The 17,500-nt window shown below is 46.8% G+C and overlaps 1 protein-coding gene across 1 annotated transcript in view; it reads left to right on the top strand.

The window, feature by feature from the left end:
- Positions 1-16,380, top strand: part of masp1 (MBL associated serine protease 1) — a 19,356-nt gene extending 2,976 nt beyond the window's left edge. Inside the window, exons 4-12 of the mRNA XM_072462033.1 lie at positions 1,129-1,325; positions 1,397-1,544; positions 7,453-7,571; positions 7,662-7,740; positions 9,771-9,899; positions 9,987-10,061; positions 10,712-10,956; positions 15,184-15,372; positions 15,625-16,380. Coding sequence (XP_072318134.1) covers positions 1,129-1,325; positions 1,397-1,544; positions 7,453-7,571; positions 7,662-7,740; positions 9,771-9,899; positions 9,987-10,061; positions 10,712-10,956; positions 15,184-15,372; positions 15,625-16,059 — 1,616 coding nt within the window. The 3' untranslated portion in view covers positions 16,060-16,380. The remainder of the gene's footprint in view (positions 1-1,128; positions 1,326-1,396; positions 1,545-7,452; positions 7,572-7,661; positions 7,741-9,770; positions 9,900-9,986; positions 10,062-10,711; positions 10,957-15,183; positions 15,373-15,624) is intronic.
- Positions 16,381-17,500: the final 1,120 nt, after the last annotated feature.

Below are 17,500 nucleotides of genomic sequence, written 5' to 3'. Positions count from 1 at the left end.
CACCAGCAGGAGGCCGGTCCATGTTTAGTCCTGACTCTGGCACCAGCAGGAGGCCGGTCCATGTTTAGTCCTGATTCTGGCACCAGCAGGAGGCCGGTCCATGTTTAGTCCTGACTCTGGCACCAACAGGAGGCCGGTCCATGTTTAGTCCTGACTCTGGCACCAGCAGGAGGCCGGTCCATGTTTAGTCCTGACTCTGGCACCAGCAGGAGGCCGGTCCATGTTTAGTCCTGACTCTGGCACCAACAGGAGGCCGGTCCATGTTTAGTCCTGACTCTGGCACCAGCAGGAGGCCGGTCCACACACTGATCTGTTGGATGCAGTGACAGAGTGAATCCACTGGTCCATATTCACCTGCCGATAGTGAAACATAGATCTGACTCGTCTGCATCATTGTGATAGGACACATTTTCACTGCGTATCAGCTGACTAACGGCAGCATGTAGAGGTTGAACAGGTTGGGTGCCCCAAGGTCCTTGGGGCACCCCACAGGTCAGGGGCATGTGGTTTGAGACACAGCTACCAATTTCAACAAAGTACTTCCTGTCTTCCAGATAGTACTTTAAAAATCTAAATTTAAACCTGGTCCAAACCCAGTCCAAACCCAGTCCAAACCCGGTCCAAACCCGGTCCAAACCCGGTCTAAACCCGGTCTAAACCCGGTCTAAACTGGGACTTTCTCATGTTGCTGTAACTCTCTTGTTCTTTGTCTCTGAAACAAAGTCAGAGTAAATCTGAGTAAATCCTGATCCTCGTGAACCGGCTCTATAGACCCGGATCAGGACCAAGACCAGGATTAGACCAGCGTAAAGTCACAGCTAAGCCTCAGGTCAAACTATAAGCACTCAACATGATACAAACAAGAACTGAACCAAGACTAAAACAGGTCTAACACAGGTCAAACTATAAGCACTCAACACGGTACGAAAACTGAACCAGGACTGAAACAGGAATGAACCAGGACTGGACCAAGACTGGACCGGGACTGGACCGGGACTGGACCGGGACTGGACCGGAACTGAACCGGGACTGGACCACGACTGAACCAGGTCTGAACCAGGTCTGAACCAGGTCTGAACCAGGTCTGGACCGGAACTTAAACAGGTCTAACTCATGTCTCGTGTCCAGTCCACTGCAGTGATGTGGTTTTTCGGGAGCGGTCAGGGATCCTCAGTAGTCCGGACTTTCCCGGACCTTACCCCAAATCTTCAGACTGTCAGTACCAGATCCAGGTCCAGACCGGGTTCAAGATCAGACTGGTTTTCGAGCCGGCCTTTGATGTGGAGGATCATCCTGAGGCCGAGTGTCCCTACGACTTTGTCACGGTAAGACAAGAGTGTCTTAGTTCAGACCTGGTTTAGTCCGTGTTCAGACCTGGTTCTGGTTCTGGTTCCAGGTGGAGGCCGGCGCTCGACGCTTCGGCCCGTTCTGTGGTTCTGTCGCTCCAGGGCCTATCGAGACCGAGTCCAATTCTGTGATGATCCAGTTTCACAGCGACAACTCTGGACTCAACCGGGGCTGGAGCCTGAACTACACCAGCACAGGTACTAAACCAGGACTTAAACAGGACTAAACCAGGACTTAAACAGGACTAAACCAGGACTTAAACTGGACTAAACCAGGACTAAAACAGGACTAAACCAGGACTTAAACAGGACTAAACCAGGACTTAAACAGGACTAAACCAGGCAAGGCAAGGCAAGGCAAGTTTATTTGTAGAGCACATTTCATACACAAGGCAATTCAAAGTGCTTCACACAGCAGGAAAAATGCATTCAAATCACAAAGAAATTACAGAAATACAATAAAATTAACTAAATTAAAAATTATCAATCCAACTGATTTTCTAAACTAATAAAATCACAAACAAAAGAGAAGAGTGCAAAGAAAAAATCCTTTCAGTCATATGCGCAGCTAAACAAAACTGTTTTTAGCTTAGATTTTAACATTGTCAGAGTAGAAGCCTGTCTCACATCTTCAGGAAGAATGTTCCAGATTTTAGCTGCATAAAACTGAAACGCAGATTCCCCATGTTTTGTCCTGACTCTGGGCACCAGCAGGAGGCCGGTCCCTGAGGTCCTCAGAGTCCGAGATGGTTCATATGGCACTAACATATCCAAGATGTACTTTGGTGCTAGGCCATGGAGAGACTTGTACACAAGCAGAGCTGCTTTAAAGTCTATTCTCTGAGCCACAGGAGCCAGTGCAGAGACCTGAGAACAGGACTAATGTGATCATACTTCCTGGTTCTGGTCAGGACCCGAGCAGCAGCGTTCTGGATGTACTGCAGCTGTTTTACAGCTCGTTTGGAGAGACCAGTGAGCAGGCCGTTACAGTAGTCTAATCTACTGGAGACAAACGCGTGGATAAGTCTCTCTAAATCTGGTTTTGACACTATATTTTTGATTTTGGCAATGTTTTTTAGATGGTAAAAAGCTGCTGATGTTATTGATTTGACGTGGCTATTAAAGTTCAAGTCTGAGTCCATTATTACCCCCAGATTTCTAATTTGGTTTGTAGGTTTTAGAGCGAGACTCTGGAGGTGACCGCTAACACTTTCTCTTTGTTTCTGTGGGCCAAAAACGATTATTTCAGTCTTGTCTGAGTTCAGCTGGAGAAAGTTGTTTTGCATCCACAAACTGATCTGTTGGATGCAGTGACAGAGTGAATCTACTGGTCCATAGTCACCTGCCGATAGTGAAACATAGATCTGAGTGTCGTCTGCATAATTGTGATAGGACACATTTTCACTGCGTATCAACTGACCCAACGGCAGCATGTAGAGGTTGAACATAAGGGGACCCAGGACTGACCCTTGGGGCACTCCACAGGTCAGGGTCATGTGGTCTGAGACACAGCTACCAATTTCAACAAAGTACTTCCTGTCTTCCAGATAGGACCTTAACCAGTTTAGGGCAGTGCCAGTGATGCCCACCCAGTCCTCTAGTCTCTGTAAGAGGATCCCATGATCGACAGTGTCAAAAGCAGCACTCAGATCTAACAGAATTAAGACTGAGGCTTTGCCCGTGTCAGTGTTCAGGCGGATGTCATTTCTCACCTTGACAAGAGCAGTCTCAGTGCTGTGATGAGGTCTAAAACCTGACTGAAAAACATCAAATGAGTTGTTTATTAAGAGGAAATCTGTGAGCTGTTGGTAAACAACCTTTTCAAGGACTTTGCCCCAAAATGACAGATTAGAGATGGGCCGGTAATGACTCAGTACTGCGGCATCAAGACTGCTCTTCTTTAGGAGAGGCTTTATGACCGCAGTTTTCAAAGACATTGGGAATGTTCCAGATTGAAGCGACATGTTAACTATGTGAGTGAGTGGTGCTAACAAACTGTTCAGCACAGACTTTAGAAATTTGGTGGGTAACACATCAAGGCAGCATGTAGATGAACTCAGACTGGTGATGATCTCATGGACAGTTTTGTCAGTTACTGGTGCAAAGTGAGTTAGCTCTAAGTGTCTTGGTGGTTTTAGGGTAATTTTTTGCATTGTGGGATTTATAGCATTTTTAATGCCCTGAACTTTGTCATTAAAGAATAATGCAAACTCATTACACTTGGATGTGGAAATGAGTTCTAACGGCAGCTGAGCTGGAGGGTTTGTTAATCTGTTTACTGTGGCAAACAGGACACGCGAGTTGTTACTGCAGCTTCCAATTATTTCAGAAAAATATCTTTCCCTAGTTCTACATAAGATTAGGTTGTACATGTTCAGCTTTTCTTTGTAAATCTCTTTTTGAACCTGGAGCTTTGACTTGCGCCATTTCCGTTCGGCCCAGCGGCACTCCCTTTTCTGTGCCCTGACCGAATCATCATTTCTCCACGGCGCCTTCTGCTTATTTTTAACCATTTTAGCCTTTATAGGGGCGATGGTGTCCAGAACATTCAAAACACTAGATGTAACAGAGTTCAACAAATCATTTACATTAGAACATGAGACATTTTCAAAGTTTATCATTTCCATAAACAGTGCACCTGTGCCATCACTTATGTGTCTCCTCTGAACAACTGCAGGACCAACCGGAGGTTTGGGAGAAACAGACAGGTCAAAGAAGACACAGAAATGATCAGACAGAGCAACATCGATCACATTAACATTTGAAATATTTACCCCCTTTGTAATTATGAGATCTAGAGTGTGTCCTTTGCTGTGGGTGGGGCCTCTCACATGCTGAGTAAGACTGAAGGTTTCAAGGACAGCATCAAGCTCTATAGCGTTTCTGTCACAAATATTATCAACATGCACATTGAAATCACCTGTAATGACCAAACCATCAAAGTCTGTGCATATGACTGAAAGCATCTCAGTAAAATCATCAATAAAACTTTGGCAGTGCTGGGGAGGCTTGTATAAAACAATGAAGAGAATGGATGGAGACCGTTTTAGCTCCATTTTAAAGGATACATACTCAAATGATGAAAACACCCCAAAAGACAACCTGCGGGTAATTATTTCATCTCTAAAGACAGCACAGACTCCACCCCCTTTTTGTTTTCTCGTGTTTCAGATTCAAACTTAAAGTTGGGTGGAGCAGATTCTATCAGAACTACATTTCCTGTGTTTTTGTCAAGCCATGTTTCAGTTAAAAACATAAAATCAAGATTATAAGAAGAAATAAAATTATTAATTAAGAGAGATTTGTTACATAAGGATCTGACATTTAGCACAGCAAGTTTCAGACTAGTTTCAGTGAGACTGGGCTTTATCTTTTCACAGGGAATATGAATCACATTTCTCAGATTGGGCCTGACTCACATTTTGTTTTTCCATCTGTGTGATGATGTGGCTACAGAAATAGCACTAGGGGGGGCTCTTTTTACATAGGGCCCCGGGTTGGTTGATTTTTAATGTGACAATAAGTCCCGGCAACGCTGAGACCCAGTGCATCCTAGCTATGGGAGATACCAGGTGAAAGGCGAGGTTGGATGGGTGGTGGGGCTTTTGTAGCCAAGGAGAGTTTGGGACCAGATGAGAGGCGAGGGGGGATGGGTGGTGGGGCTTTTGTTGGTGTAGTCGGCATAGCCCTTGCTATATTGGGCGTGAGTGGAGCCATCTTAATGCCTGATTTGATCAGACTTTCAAAATGGCTGGGAAGGCCCATGGGTGAGAGTGGAGATGAGAAGGAGAATGATGAATCTTTAGTGGGAGTAGATGTTGCAGGGGGAACCCAGGGCTGGTGTGAAGGCAGGGGCGATGACAGGGATGTTGTTGGGCTTGTCACAGATGGGTCCAAGGCCTTTGAAGATTGTTCCTTTGCTGGAGGCGGTGGAGGTGAATGTGGAGCAGCTGGAGCTGAATCCTTTGCTGGTGGTGGTGGAGCAGCTGCTGATGAATCCTTTGGTGGAGGCTGAGGTTGTGGTGCTTTTGATGTTGAAACATTGGCTCGGTCTCTGGCTGATGGAGCAGGAATTCTTCTCTCATTCCTCTCTTCTCTAACTATCTGCTCAGGACCCTGTCCAGGCCCAGTCCAATGCCTCAGAGCGTGGAGCAGGTTCTCTGTCAGCACCCTCACTCCACCTCTGCATAGGTGGGGGCCATTTCTCTTAAACAGGTCCTCTCGTTTCCAGAATAGATAGAAGTTCTCAATATAGTGTAGTCCTCTCGGGGAACACTCTTTGGACAGCCATGTGTTCAGCTGAAGAAGCCGGCTAAACTTGTTTATCCTCCTGTCGATGTTTGGAAGAGGTCCACTTATGAATGTTTTGATTTCCATTTTATCAAGCACGTCGAATAACTTCAAGAAGTCTTTTTTCAAAACTTCAGTCTGTTCCCGCCGCATGTCCACTGCACCCACGTGCACAATCAGCTGTTTAGCTCCTCCATGCTTAGCCATAATATTTGGAAGGAGTGATGTTATCTCAGAAACAGTGGCGCTTGGAAGAGAATGTGTGTTTATCTTTTCATGCGTCACGTGACTTATCGCGCCGTCCCCAACTAAAACAATCTCCGTGACCTTGGCTTGTGGCACAGTTCCTCCTTGCTTTATTTTGGCCACGTCATCTTTCCTTTTTTCATTTAATTCCATCTCTGAAAGTGGTAAAAATCTGTTGGTGAGCTGTATTTTAGGTGACTTCACGTTATCTTTGTATCGTTTAGGCTTTGCTCCAAGTTTGTTCCAAGAAACAGCCTGGTCTTTCTGGTTTTTAGACAGTTTTGGAAATGACACAGAGTCACTGCGGTTTAGGTTGAAAGTAGCAGTTTTTCTTGTAAAAAGTGTGCTCTTCTTACCGTCGGTTGACACAGGAATGGTATCGTGAAGAACTTTTTCAGATTCCAAAACAAATATCCGTGTTTTCAGCTCATTAATTTCTTGTTGATATTTCCGACAGCGTTCACAGTCTTTCTCACTTCTTCTCACGGACATGTCGCTGGCGTCAGATATGTCGTTAAAACTGGAAAAATGTTCTTAAAATCCTTGGTTTACTTGAAAAAGTCTAAAGCAAAAATGTTTGGACAAAAACTGATTAAAAAGCAAAATAAATAAGGAAAGCAGCGATAGCAAGCGGAGCGAGCAAAAAAAGCGTGTGCACTCTTCGGAAGCTGTAATTCTGGACTAAAACAGGACTAAACCAGGACTTAAACTGGACTAAACCAGGACTTAAACTGGACTAAACCAGGACTTAAACAGGACTAAACCAGGACTTAAACAGGACTAAACCAGGACTAAAACAGGACTAAACCAGGACTTAAACTGGACTAAACCAGGACTAAACCAGGACTAAAACAGGACTAAACCAGGACTTAAACAGGACTAAACCAGGACTTAAACAGGACTAAACCAGGACTTAAACAGGACTAAACCAGGACTCAAACATGACTAAACCAGGACTTAAACTGGACTAAACCAGGACTAAAACAGGACTAAACCAGGAATTAAACCAGGACTTAAACAGGTACTAAACCAGAACTAAAACAGGTACTAAACCAGGACTTAAACGGGTACTAAACCAGGACTTAAACAGGACTTAACCAGGACTTAAACTGGACTAAACCAGGACTTAAACTGGACTAAACCAGGACTTAAACTGGACTAAACCAGGAATTAAACCAGGACTTAAACAGGTACTAAACCAGAACTAAAACAGGTACTAAACCAGGACTTAAACAGGTACTAAACCAGGACTTAAACAGGACTTAACCAGGACTTAAACTGGACTAAACCGGGACTTAAACTGGACTAATGCTTGATCTCATCAGACCTCTGAAGCAGGGATGGGTCTGTGTGTTTGAGTGTAAATGTGGGACAAATGCAAATGATCACATGGCTACAATGTGTATTTACATCTCGTGTGTCATGTAAATAATGTATAGATTACTTCAGTTTGTGATTTTATTTCGATATGTATTATACCTCCGGACCACTGCGTCATGTTCTAAAATGAAAACGATCCCATAGTTAGTGATTTGTTACTAAAACAAACACTTTTATTTCGGCGGAACAGGAAGCGTGTGCCCCGCACCTGAGACTCCACCCAACGCTGTTCTGACTCCCATCCAATCAGAATACAGCTTCACAGACCATGCCCTCCTCACCTGCCAATCAGGATACGGGATACTTAAGGTACAGCCCCTTTCCTGTTGTTTGCACTGCCCCCTGTGGCTCATTTGGGAAACACGCCCTTTAACTCTGGGCGTGTCTTGTTTTTCTGAGGACGGACAGTTCCTGCAGCACTTTCAGATCGACTGTTTGACCGACGGAACGTGGAGCAGCGGCGCCCCCTTCTGTCAGGGTCAGAGCAGTGCAGCACACATTTCCGTTTCATCACTTTTACTTCAAATACACGTTATTGTCTCCTGAGCCGGGCCTTATACTGCTCATGGTTTGTTTTACCCACAAGTCTTTTCACTGAACACGTAAACGTACAATATGAAAGTAAATGTGTCGAAGTTGTTTTGACGTTAAAGTATTTTGGAACAACTAAATCGATTTAATTTGGTGGACTAAAGTTGCTGACAAAGCTGACAAAAACTAAATATGAATTAATCATAACGACTGATGGCACGTTGCACATTGATGACATCACAGAAGGATTCAGTTCCACTTCCTGCCATTTTAAACTCTTTATTTTTCAAAATGTCTTCACAAACTGCAACTTAACGGAAGTAAAACTATGAAAAATATTCAACACAACCTTCATGTGTACTTTAAATCCACAACTGTGCGACGTCACCGTGGAAACCTGAGTGTTCCTCACGTGTTCCTCACGTGTTCCTCGTGTGTTCCTCGTGTGTTCCTCACGTGTTCCTCATGTGTTCCTCATGTGTTCCTCACGTGTTCCTCACGTGTTCCTCACATGTTCCTCAGATGTTCCTCATGTGTTCCTCGTGTGTTCCTCGTGTGTTCCTCATGTGTTCCTCGCGTGTTCCTCGTGTGTTCCTCAGATGTTCCTCGTGTGTTCCTCATGAGTTCCTCGTGTGTTCATCTTGTGTTCCTCGTGTGTTCCTCATGAGTTCCTCGTGTGTTCATCTTGTGTTCCTCGTGTATTCATCGTGTGTTCCTCGTGTGTTCATCTTGTGTTCCTCGTGTCTTCATCGTGTGTTCCTCGTGTGTTCATCTTGTGTTCCTTGTGTGTTCATCTTGTGTTCCTCAGATGTTCCTCGTGTGTTCATCTTGTGTTCCTTGTGTGTTCCTCAGATGTTCCTCGTGTGTTCCTCATGTGTTCCTTGTGTGTTCATCTTGTGTTCCTCAGATGTTCCTCGTGTGTTCCTCGTGTGTTCATCTTGTGTTTCTCGTGTGTTCCTCACGTGTTCCTCAGATGTTCCTCGTGTGTTCCTCAGATGTTCCTCGTGTGTTCCTCATGTGTTCCTTGTGTGTTCCTCGTGTGTTCCTCAGATGTTCCTCGTGTGTTCCTCATGTGTTCCTTGTGTGTTCATCTTGTGTTCCTCAGATGTTCCTCGTGTGTTCCTCGTGTGTTCATCTTGTGTTCCTCATGTGTTCCTCGTGTGTTCATCTTGTGTTACTCGTGTATTCCTCGTGTGTTCCTCGTGTGTTCCTCGTGTGTTCCTCGTGTGTTCCTCGTGTGTTCCTCGTGTGTTCATCTTGTGTTCCTCGTGTGTTCATCTTGTGTTTCTCGTGTGTTCCTCGCGTGTTCCTCAGATGTTCCTCGTGTGTTCATCTTGTGTTCCTCGTGTGTTCCTCAGATGTTCCTTGTGTGTTCCTCAGATGTTCCTCGTGTGTTCCTCAGATGTTCCTTGTGTGTTCCTCCGATGTTCCTCAGGTGTTCCTCAGGTGTTGATCTTGTGTTCCTCGTGTGTTCATCTTGTGTTCCTCGTGTGTTCCTCAGATGTTCCTCGTGTGTTCCTCATGTGTTCCTTGTGTGTTCATCTTGTGTTCCTCAGATGTTCCTCGTGTGTTCCTCGTGTGTTCATCTTGTGTTCCTCGTGTGTTCATCTTGTGTTTCTCGTGTGTTCCTCACGTGTTCCTCAGATGTTCCTCGTGTGTTCCTCAGATGTTCCTTGTGTGTTCCTCCGATGTTCCTCAGGTGTTCCTCAGGTGTTCATCTTGTGTTCTTCGTTTGTTCCTCATGTGTTCCTCAGATGTTCCTTGTGTGTTCATCTTGTGTTCCTCGTGTCTTCCTCGTGTGTTCCTCATGTGTTCCTCAGATGTTCCTCGTGTGTTCATCTTGTGTTCCTCGTGTGTTCCTCAGATGTTCCTTGTGTGTTCCTCATGTGTTCCTCATGTGTTCCTCATGATGTTCCTCATGTGTTCCTCATGTGTTCCTCATGTGTTCCTCATGTGTTCCTCATGTGTCTGTGGCAGAGGTGGACTGTGAAGCGCCCGTGGCCGTGGACGAGGGGCACATTCTCTTTCTGGACGGGAACAGCACCGCGTTCGGAGCGAGAGTTCGATACGAGTGTGAGAACGCAACGGCGCTCGACCCCGGCCTCAGTAAAAACCCAGAACACACCACGATTTTTGATCCAAAGCTGTGATGGTGTCATGACCAAAGCTCTGGTCCCAACGTTCTGTCCTCAGGCGAGTTCAGGTGTGGAGCCGACGGGAAGTGGACCAACGCCGAGACCGGAACCAGCCGACCCTCATGCAGGACAGGTACTAGAACACGGGAACATGTATGTGCTCATGATCATGTGATGTTAAGATCTCCTGATGTGGATCCAGTTCAGTCCAGGTTCAGGTCCTGGTTCAGTCCCTGGTTCAGTCCCTGGTTCAGTCCAGGTTCAGTCCTGGTTCAGTCCCTGGTTCAGTCCCGGTTCAGTCCCTGGTTCAGTCGCGGTTCAGTCCCCGGTTCAGTCCTGCTTCAGTCCCCGGTTCAGTCCCCGGTTCAGTCCTGGTTCAGTCCTGGTTCAGGTCCTGGTTTAGTCCCTGGTTCAGTCTGGTTCAGTCCTTGGTTCAGTCCTGGTTCAGTCCTGGTTCAGTCCCTGGTTCAGTCCCTGGTTCAGTCCCTGGTTCAGTCCCGGTTCATTCCCGGTTCAGTCCCGGTTCAGTCCCTGGTTTAGTCCCTGGTTCAGTCTGGTTCAGTCCTTGGTTCAGTCCTGGTTCAATCCTGGTTCAGTCCCTGGTTAAGTCCTGTTTCAGTCCCTGGTTCAGTCCTGGTTCAGTCTCTGGTTCAGTCCTGGTTCAGTCCCTGGTTCAGTCCTGGTTCAGTCTCTGGTTCAGTCTTGGTTCAGACCCGGTTCAGACCTGGTTCAGACCCAGTTCAGACCTGGTTCAGACCCAGTTCAGACCCGGTCTCTCCTCAGGGTGTGGACTCTCTCGCTCGCTCCCGTCGCTGGTCAAGAGGATCGTTGGAGGTCGGACTTCGGAGCCTGGGATGTTTCCGTGGAAGGTCCTGATCAGCGTTCAGGACCAGACCAGGATCCCGGAGGAGACCTGGTTTGGATCTGGGTCTCTCCTGTCCGAGACTTGGGTCCTGACGGCGGCCCACGTCCTGCGGTCCCCGAGGAGAGACGGTTCTGTGGTCCCGGTGGAACCACAACACGTCCAGGTGAGTCTGAGAACTTCTGGGTCAGGTCTGACTCAGTCCCTCTCAGATGTCGGTGTAATCCCTCATTCGTCCAGGCGTGTTCCATAGTAGAAAAAGCTTCAGTTGTAGTCATCTGGACTCAGTTTGAAAAATAGACGTTTCGACTCTCATCCAAGAGTCATTGTCAATAAAAGAATTTAGATCGAGAACTCCGATATTAATAATGTTCTGTGGTAAGACCCGCCCATAGGGAGGAGCCTTCCTGAAGTAGAAAGAGTTGTTTGTTTCAACAGAAACTCCCCCCTTGTATCTACCGAGCTAGCCTATTCAGAATCTTAAAGGGCTATTAGAATCCTCTTTGTCTTTGTGAGACCCTGGCTCAACCACCCTGAGTACCTGATTAGCATCTAAATGTCCTTGTCCTAGTCCTCTACCTTTCCAGGGGTTCAGTATCCCATTATAAATAACAGGAAGATTAAACCTTAGCCCTCCATTTCTGTTTAAAGAAGGTCTTTCTTTTTTAACAAAAATAGCTTCCTTAACTCCTCTTTCAAACCATCTTTTCTCCCTGCTTAAAACCTTCACCTCACCGTCTTCAAACGAGTGATTAGAGGCTTCAAGATGGAGATGCACGGCACTCTGAGGTCCTGAACTTGTATTTCTTCTGTGCTGATAAAGCCTCTTGTGTAGAGGCTGTTTTGTCTCACCTATGTACTGTTCTTTACAGCTTTCTTCACTGCATTGGATCGAATAAACTACATTGCTCTGTTTTTGAGTCGGCAACTTGTCCTTAGGGTGAACCAGTTTTTGTCTTAAAGTGTTTCCTGGTTTAAAATAAACAGGGACTTCGTGTTGTCTAAAAATTCTCTGCAGTTTTTCTGACAGGCCAGACACATAAGGGATAGAAACAGGGATAGAAGTTCAACATTCTTTTGAACAAAAAGAATGCAGGTGAGGTCGAGCTAGACATTAGGACTGAGACAGACAAATTAGCGACCAGCAAAAACAATTGGATTAAGAACCTATCAGATCGTGTTCTGACACAGGCAGAAAAGGAGGTGCTCTCTAAAGGTCTCAACTTTTCTGTCACCTCTAAACACATCCCTACATCACAGCCACTGAAACGGCAATTAGAAACAACAAAATGACTGAATCGGAGGCCGCAGACCTGAGGTTACGTGTCACAGCGACCCTGAAGAGTGCCAAACCACCTCCTTCAAATATCACATCTGAAGAGAGAAAAGCACTTTCAGCACTGGAAAAAGATCATAGCATCAACATCCTCCCAGCAGACAAGGGACGTTGCACTGTGATTCTCAACGCAGCTGATTACGAAGCCAAAGTCCACACCCTCCTCGAGGACACGACCACATACGAGCGCTTGAAAAGAGATCCGACCAGTGGCTACAAGAAGAAAGTGATAGACTGTTTACAAAGGCTGGAAAAAGAGGAAGCGATAGACCGGCCTCTGTATTACAGACTGTATCCTGGTGAAGCCATGCCTTGCATTTATGGCCTTCCAAAAATACACAAAAAGGAGGTTCCACTCAGACCCATCGTGTGCAGCACAGATTCCATCACTTACAATGTGGCCAAGCATTTAACAACTATATTGGCTCCGCTTGTGGGGAATTCGGAACATCATGTGGAAAACACGCACAACTTTGTGGATAAAGTGAAACATCTCCAACTGGACCCAGATGACCTCATGGTTTCATATGATGTTGTGTCCCTGTTCACCTGCATCCCGACCTCTGATGCAGTAGCAGCAGTGAGGATCAGACTGCAGGAAGACACCACCCTACAGGAAAGGACCAAACTGACACCTGAACACATATGTAAACTGTTGGACATCTGTCTGAACACCACTTACTTTCAATTCCGGGGACAATTTTACAGACAGATTCATGGCTGTGCCATGGGCTCGCCCGTCTCTCCCATAGTGGCCAACCTGTACATGGAGCACTTTGAGAAGAAGGCACTGGCCTCATTCTCAGGCATTGCCCCAAAGCTGTGGCTTCGCTATGTCGATGATACTTTTGTAACAATCAAGAAACAAGAGCTGGAAACCTTCTCTGATCACATCAATGCTGTGGACCCACATATCAGGTTTACAAGAGAAGACGCTAAGGAGAATCGCTTGGCCTTTCTTGATTGTTCCACGATCAGAGGAGAGGACGGGAAACTCCAAATAGAAGTATATAGGAAACCTACACACACGGACCAGTATCTGCTCTTTGGTTCCAACCCCCCACTACAGCACAAGCTGGGGGTGATCAGAACCTTACAACACAGAGCTCAAGGTGTGCCCACCAGCTCAGAGGGCAAGAAGAAAGAGGAAAAACATGTCCGAAATGCCCTCTCAGCCTGTGGTTACCCCGCTTGGGCTCTCAACAGAGTGAAGAGAACCAAGAAGCAGGACAAAAGGGAAACTGAACAGAGAAGGAAGGGTGTTTCTATCCCTTATGTGTCTGGCCTGTCAGAAAAACTGCAGAGAATTTTTAGACAACACGAAGTCCCTGTTTATTTTAAACCAGGAAACACTTTAAGACAAAAACTGGTTCACCCTAAGGACAAGTTGCCGACTCAAAAACAGAGCAATGTAGTTTATTCGATCCAATGCAGTGAAGAAAGCTGTAAAGAACGGTACATAGGTGAGACTAAACAGCCTCTACACAAGAGGCTTTATCAGCACAGAAGAAATACAAGTTCAGGACCTCAGAGTGCCGTGCATCTCCATCTTGAAGCCTCTAATCACTCGTTTGAAGACGGTGAGGTGAAGATTTTAAGCAGGGAGAAAAGATGGTTTGAAAGAGGAGTCAAGGAAGCTATTTTTGTTAAAAAAGAAAGACCTTCTTTAAACAGAAATGGAGGGCTAAGGTTTAATCTTCCTGTTATTTATAATGGGTTACTGAACCCCTGGAAAGGTAGAGGACCAGGACAAGGACATTCGGATGCTAATCAGGTACTCAGGGTGGTTGAGCCAGGGTCTCACAAAGACAAAGAGGATTCTAATAGCCCATTAAGATTCTGAATAGGCTAGCTCGGTAGATACAAGGGGGAGTTTCTGTTGAAACAAACAACTCTTTCTACTTCAGGAAGGCTCCTCCCAATGGGCGGGTCTTACCACAGAACAGTATTAATATCCGAGTTCTCGATCTAAATTCTTTTATTGACAATGACTCTTGGATGAGAGTCGAAACGTCTATTTTTCAAACTGAGTCCAGATGACTACAACTGAAGCTTTCCCTCTCAGATGTTAAAGATCCTGGAGTTAAAACAATTTTTCCAATCTTGTTTAGTCCTAAACCCGGTCTCGTTGCAGGTTCTGGTCCCGGTCTAAACCCGGTCTCTCTAAACCCGGTCTCGTTGCAGGTTCTGGTCCCGGTCTAAACCCGGTCTCGTTGCAGGTTCTGATCCCGGTCTAAACCCGGTCTCGTTGCAGGTTCTGGTCCTGGTCTAAACCCGGTCCTGGTCTAAACTCGGTCTCGTTGCAGGTTCTGGTCCCGGTCTAATCCCGGTCTCGTTGCAGGTTCTGGTCCTGGTCTAAACCCGGTCTCGTTGCAGGTTCTGGTCCCGGTCTAATCCTGGTCTCGTTGCAGGTTCTGGTCCTGGTCTAAACCCGGTCTCGTTGCAGGTTCTGGTCCCGGTCTAAACCCGGTCTCGTTGCAGGTTCTGGTCCTGGTCTAAACCCGGTCCTGGTCTAAACCCGGTCTCGTTGCAGGTTCTGGTCCCGGTCTAATCCCGGTCTCGTTGCAGGTTCTGGTCCTGGTCTAAACCCGGTCTCGTTGCAGGTTCTGGTCCTGGTCTAAACCCGGTCTCGTTGCAGGTTCTGGTCCCGGTCTAAACCCGGTCTCGTTGCAGGTTCTGGTCCTGGTCTAAACCCGGTCTCGCTGCAGGTTCTGGTCTCGGTCTAAACCTGGTCTCGTTACAGGTTCTGATCCCGGTCTAAACCTGGTCTCGTTGCAGGTTCTGGTCCTGGTCTAAACCCGGTCCTGGTCTAAACCTGGTCTCGTTGCAGGTTCTGGTCCTGGTCTAAACCCGGTCTCGCTGCAGGTTCTGGTCCCGGTCTAAACCTGGTCTCGTTGCAGGTTTTGGTCCTGGTCTAAACCCGGTCCTGGCCTAAACTCGGTCTCGTTGCAGGTTCTGGTCCCGGTCTAAACTCGGTCTCGTTGCAGGTTCTGGTCCCGGTCTACACCCGGTCTCGCTGCAGGTTCTGGTCCCGGTCTAAACCCGGTCTCATTGCAGGTCTTCCTCGGGGTCCACAGCGTTCGTCTGAAGCACTTGGCGCAGCAGAGGATTGTGGGAGCTGTAGTTCTTCATCCAGACTTTCAGCCTCAGAACTACAACAACGACATCGCCCTCCTGAGGCTGAGCAGCGCGGCGCAGTTTAGTGATGTCATCAGCCCAGTCTGCCTCCCACCAATCAGGAGCCAGGTCAGTGCCGGGGCGGGGCCAGGGGGCGGGGCCAGGCCTGGTTTAGTTCCTTTAAAAAGCTATGTGGTGCTTTGCTGGTGGTCCCGGTGTATAAAGCGTTGCACATGTACAGTTGCTGCCACTGCGGCGTGGCTCTAAGTCCAGCCCTCAACATTTGCCGAATGTCTGTGCCCCCTCTCTCTCCCTCTTTCACGCTACAACTGTCCTGTCAAAGAAAAACGGCCCATATTAACCCCCCCTACTCCTCCTCAGACTGATCCTCCTCTCCCGGAGCCTCACTCTCTCGGCGTCGTGGCTGGATGGGGCGTGTCCAGCACAAACACTTCCTCCTCCGTGACCCCTGACCCTAGCCCGACCTCTGACCTGCTGCAGTTCGTGAAGCTGCCTGTGGTGGCGCAGGACGAGTGCGTGGCGAGTTACGCCTCGCGCTCCGAAGCGTACAACATCACCGAGGGCATGTTCTGCGCCGGCTTCAGGGACGGCGGCCACGACACCTGTCTGGGCGACAGCGGCGGGGCCTTCGCTGTGCAGGGGCAGGGCCAGGGGCGGGCCCGGGGCAGGTGGGCCGTGCTCGGGATCGTGTCCTGGGCCGGACCTGAGGAGTGTGGGTCTCAGAGAGTCTATGGAGTCTACACACGAGTGGATCACTACAGGGACTGGATCCAGGACAATATGAACCAGGACTAGACCAGGACTAAAACAGGACTAAAGCTGGACTAAAACAGGATTAGACCAGGACTAAATCAGGACTAGACCAGGACTAAAGCAGGATTAGACCAGGACTAAAGCAGGATTAGACCAGGACTTAGCCAGGACAAAACCAGGACAAAAACAGGACTAAACCAGGACTAGACCAGGACTAAAGCAGGACTAGACCAGAACTAAAACAGAACTATAAACCCGGGCTATCAGGTTCATCTTTAAGGTCTTTATCACTTTCTTCATGAATCTGATCTAAATCCTCCTGAACGACACTTTTTACTCCTGAGGTCGATCTGAGCGATTCACAAAAAGACTTTTAGTACTTCCAGGTATGCTAGCTTTAGCCACGCCCCTCACACACAAGTGTATGAGGGGCGTGGCTAAAGTTAGCGTGCACAGGAACAGTTTTGCCTCATTTTTTTTACTTCTCTCAAAGCCTCGACGCCGCGTTTGAACCTCTCTTTATGTCATGCTAATGCTAATGCTAATGCTAATGTTAGACGCATTATGACCTGGAAACATCAGATAGTGGCTCTTGACAAAGCGAGTGCCGTGCGGCGATAAACAGGAAACAGCTGTTGCTAACGTGCTTTGCTAGCTCTGTGTTGCTAAGGCTCGACATAAGTTAGCATCAGTGGAAATTTGGTCAAAGAAACCCAGCGTCTCCTCGCGTTAGACCTTCTTACGTTACACTTTTATTACTGTCCTTTTATAATTTACATATTTAAAATGATGGACGTGTTTATGAAGGAAAAATCATTTACTCTTTTTGTAATTCTGCCTGTGAATGTAATATTAAAATGTAATGTGAATGTTGAAATGATCGTGCACAAACTGTTTTGTGGAGTAGATTTTATTCCGTTTTGTAAAGTGAAAAGCAGCAAACGTCACATGACATTTGAAACTCTTATTTTTATGACACTGCACGACCCACACGTTCAAAACATAATCCACACTCATTAAACTATCTTATCTACTTCAAGCTACGTTTAAAAATACATTTACGTCTACGTGAAAATGGGCCAAAGTGACATTACACTGCACAAAACACTATCAACACAAAAGACACTCAAACTCTGGTTCACAGTGGGCCGTTCATCTTCATTTAAAGCTCATAAATCGCTCGTTTGAAGGTTGTACGCAGGAGAAGAGATGGTGTGAAAGAGGAGTACAAAGGAGAGACTCCATCCAAGACACAATCTACCTTCAGTTCACAACGGTGTCCTCAAATCTCGATCCGTGTGAGAAATCAGGCAAAGATACTTGAAATGAATCAAAAATAACACATTTAGAGCGACGTTTCAGTTATAACTCTACTTTTAGGGCGGGGCTAAGTTATCTCTGAATCGAGTCTAGTTTCTTGGACCAGAACCTTCAGAAAGTGACGTCAGGATTTCTCAGATTGTTGTCCGGATGAAACCTTTAC

The sequence above is a fragment of the Eucyclogobius newberryi genome, unplaced genomic scaffold, assembly GCF_026437365.1.
Source record: "Eucyclogobius newberryi isolate DKJ021-1_F unplaced genomic scaffold, fEucNew1.0.hap1 SCAF_10, whole genome shotgun sequence".
NCBI classification, from domain to species: domain Eukaryota; kingdom Metazoa; phylum Chordata; class Actinopteri; order Gobiiformes; family Gobiidae; genus Eucyclogobius; species Eucyclogobius newberryi.
The sequence above is the reverse complement of the archived record's forward strand: the minus strand, read 5'-3'. Positions and strand labels throughout refer to the sequence as shown.